Raw genomic sequence first — 2,307 nt, 5'->3', positions numbered from 1 at the left:
CACCGATGGCAGAGCCGTTGAGGAAGAGGGCCACCCCGAAAAGCACACCCACACACAGGGCGAGGATGAACGGCCGCCGCCGGCCCCAGCTCAGGGTGCACCGGTCACTCGCGGAGCCGATGAGGGGCGTGAAGATGAGGCCGAGGATGGGGCTCAGGAACCAGGTGAGGCTGTAGTACTGCTCCGGGAGGCCTGCAAAGACACCGCCGTCACGGGCAGGCAAGCACACGCACAGACACGTGCCGTCACACACACGGGCACGCACACAGACATGTGCCGTCACACACACGGGCACGCACACAGACATGTGCCGTCACACACACGGGCACGCACAGACATGTGCCGTCACACACACGGGCACGCACACAGACATGTGCCGTCACACACACGGGCACGCACACAGACATGTGCCGTCACACACACGGGCACGCACACAGACATGTGCCGTCACACACACGGGCACGCACATGCAGACACCGCTGTCACACGCACATGCCACCACACATGCGGGTACGCACACACATCACACATGCATGGGCTGTCACAGGTGCAGGCATGCCCACACATTACACGTGCCATCACGCACAGGAATACACAGACATGCACCATCACATGGGAAGGCGCACACACACAGAGACGGGTGGCTGTCACATGCATAGGCATGCAAACACACTCTCAACCATCACACATGTGGGCACACACATGTGGGCGCACACACACGTGCACACAGACACTTGCAGGCTCGTCAGCCCAATCAGTCTGCGGTCCCTGCTCAGGAAGCCTGGGGACAGGGTGCTGCTGGGCGCACACGTGGTCACATATGTGCACCCCAGACGGTGAGAGGTTTGTCAGGACAGAAGGTCCTACCTGTGGGGCGGGGTGATTTGTGCCCATTTTACAGGTGGGGAAGCTGAAGCTCAGAGAGGTTAGGCACTCTGCCCTGGGTCAGAGTGAGAAACCGAGAGCCCTAGGGCTTAAGCCCAGGGCTGCCCAACGCCAAGGTCTATGCACACTGACCCCCACGCTGGCGTCCGTCCACCCAAACCCAGTGCCCACAGGGGACGGGAAACGGGCGCCGTGTCTTCATCCGCAGACGAGTACCACAGCTGCGGGGATGAACAAGCCACAGCGTCACCCAACAGCACGGCGGAGCCTCCCGCCCATTGGGCACAGGACGGCATCCGCTGGGGCTCGGGCTCAAGGTCCCGTTCTTCACCCGGGTCGGGGTGGTGGGGACAACCCAGCCAGATGCGGATCCTGCGCCTCCCGCACGGTGCTCGTCGAAGGGAAGGTGACACAGAGCAGCGGGCGCTTTGGCGGGAGGCACTGGGCTGACGCTCCCCACGGCCCAGGGCACCGCCACGACGGGCCTGCTGGGCGGAGGACTTAGCTCTCAGGACCGGAGGCGCCTTTCGAAATCACCGAGTGGACGAAAGCACCCGTGCGCTCACTCCGCCCAGGATCAAGGCGCTTCCGGTCCCGACACCGCGCAGACCTGCAGGGAGTCCCAGGGCCAGGCCCTCGGCCGAAGGCACCGAGCTCGCAGAGTGTCCCGCTGACAAGCCCTGGTCCCAGGCCCTGGATCCTTGCCTCTCACCACCGGTCAGGCCGTGGGGACAGCGGCCACTGTGGCCACGCTGACACTGCCCACGTCCCACAAGACACGCTGTCCAGCACCACGTTTCTCACAAATAACCGCGCAAACTTCCTGAAGAACGGGGCACTTTTTAAACATATATCGTTATTGATTTCAGAGAGAGGGAGAGACACATCCATGATGAGAAAGAGAGCAAGCTGCCTCCTGCACACCCCCCACTGGGGGTCAAGCCCGAACAGAGGCCTGTGCCATGACTGGGAATCGAGCCGTGACCTCCTGGTTCCTAGGTCGACGCTCAACCCCGAGCTACACCGGCCGGGGCACTCTCACTTTTGTTGGGATTTTTAAATGTCTCGACTTGACTAATAAACGCTGACCAGCCTAGCGACAGACGGCTCCTCGCAGACAACGTGTGCGCGTGGGGCACCCGCGGCCCTGCCGGCCTCCTCTCCTTGGGCCTGCCTTCCACCGGCTGCAGCGGGGGCCTGGTGGCAGGAGCACCGGCCCGAGCTCCTGAAGGTGCCTACGGGCTCAGGGCTCTGCCTCCAGGAGCAGCTGAGCCTGACCACATTTCAGATGCAAACTGCCGCCCGCTGTCCTCCGTGTCCACTGTGCGACGGCCCGGCTGCCGCTCACTGGCCTGCTCCCGTCCCCCACTCCCGCCCCCCACCAACCGAGCAAGGGACGCACCGGGTCTGGCTGGCGCGAAG

General features: G+C 63.5%; 1 protein-coding gene across 1 annotated transcript in view; it reads right to left on the bottom strand.

The window, feature by feature from the left end:
* Positions 1 to 2,307, bottom strand: part of SLC45A4 (solute carrier family 45 member 4) — a 21,123-nt gene that overhangs the window by 5,462 nt on the left and 13,354 nt on the right. The window contains 1 exon segment of the mRNA XM_015561421.1: positions 4 to 192. Within this exon segment, the coding sequence (XP_015416907.1) occupies positions 4 to 192 (189 nt within the window).

The sequence above is a fragment of the Myotis davidii genome, unplaced genomic scaffold (assembly GCF_000327345.1).
Source record: "Myotis davidii unplaced genomic scaffold, ASM32734v1 scaffold1717, whole genome shotgun sequence".
NCBI classification, from domain to species: Eukaryota; Metazoa; Chordata; class Mammalia; order Chiroptera; family Vespertilionidae; genus Myotis; species Myotis davidii.
The sequence above is the reverse complement of the archived record's forward strand: the minus strand, read 5'-3'. Positions and strand labels throughout refer to the sequence as shown.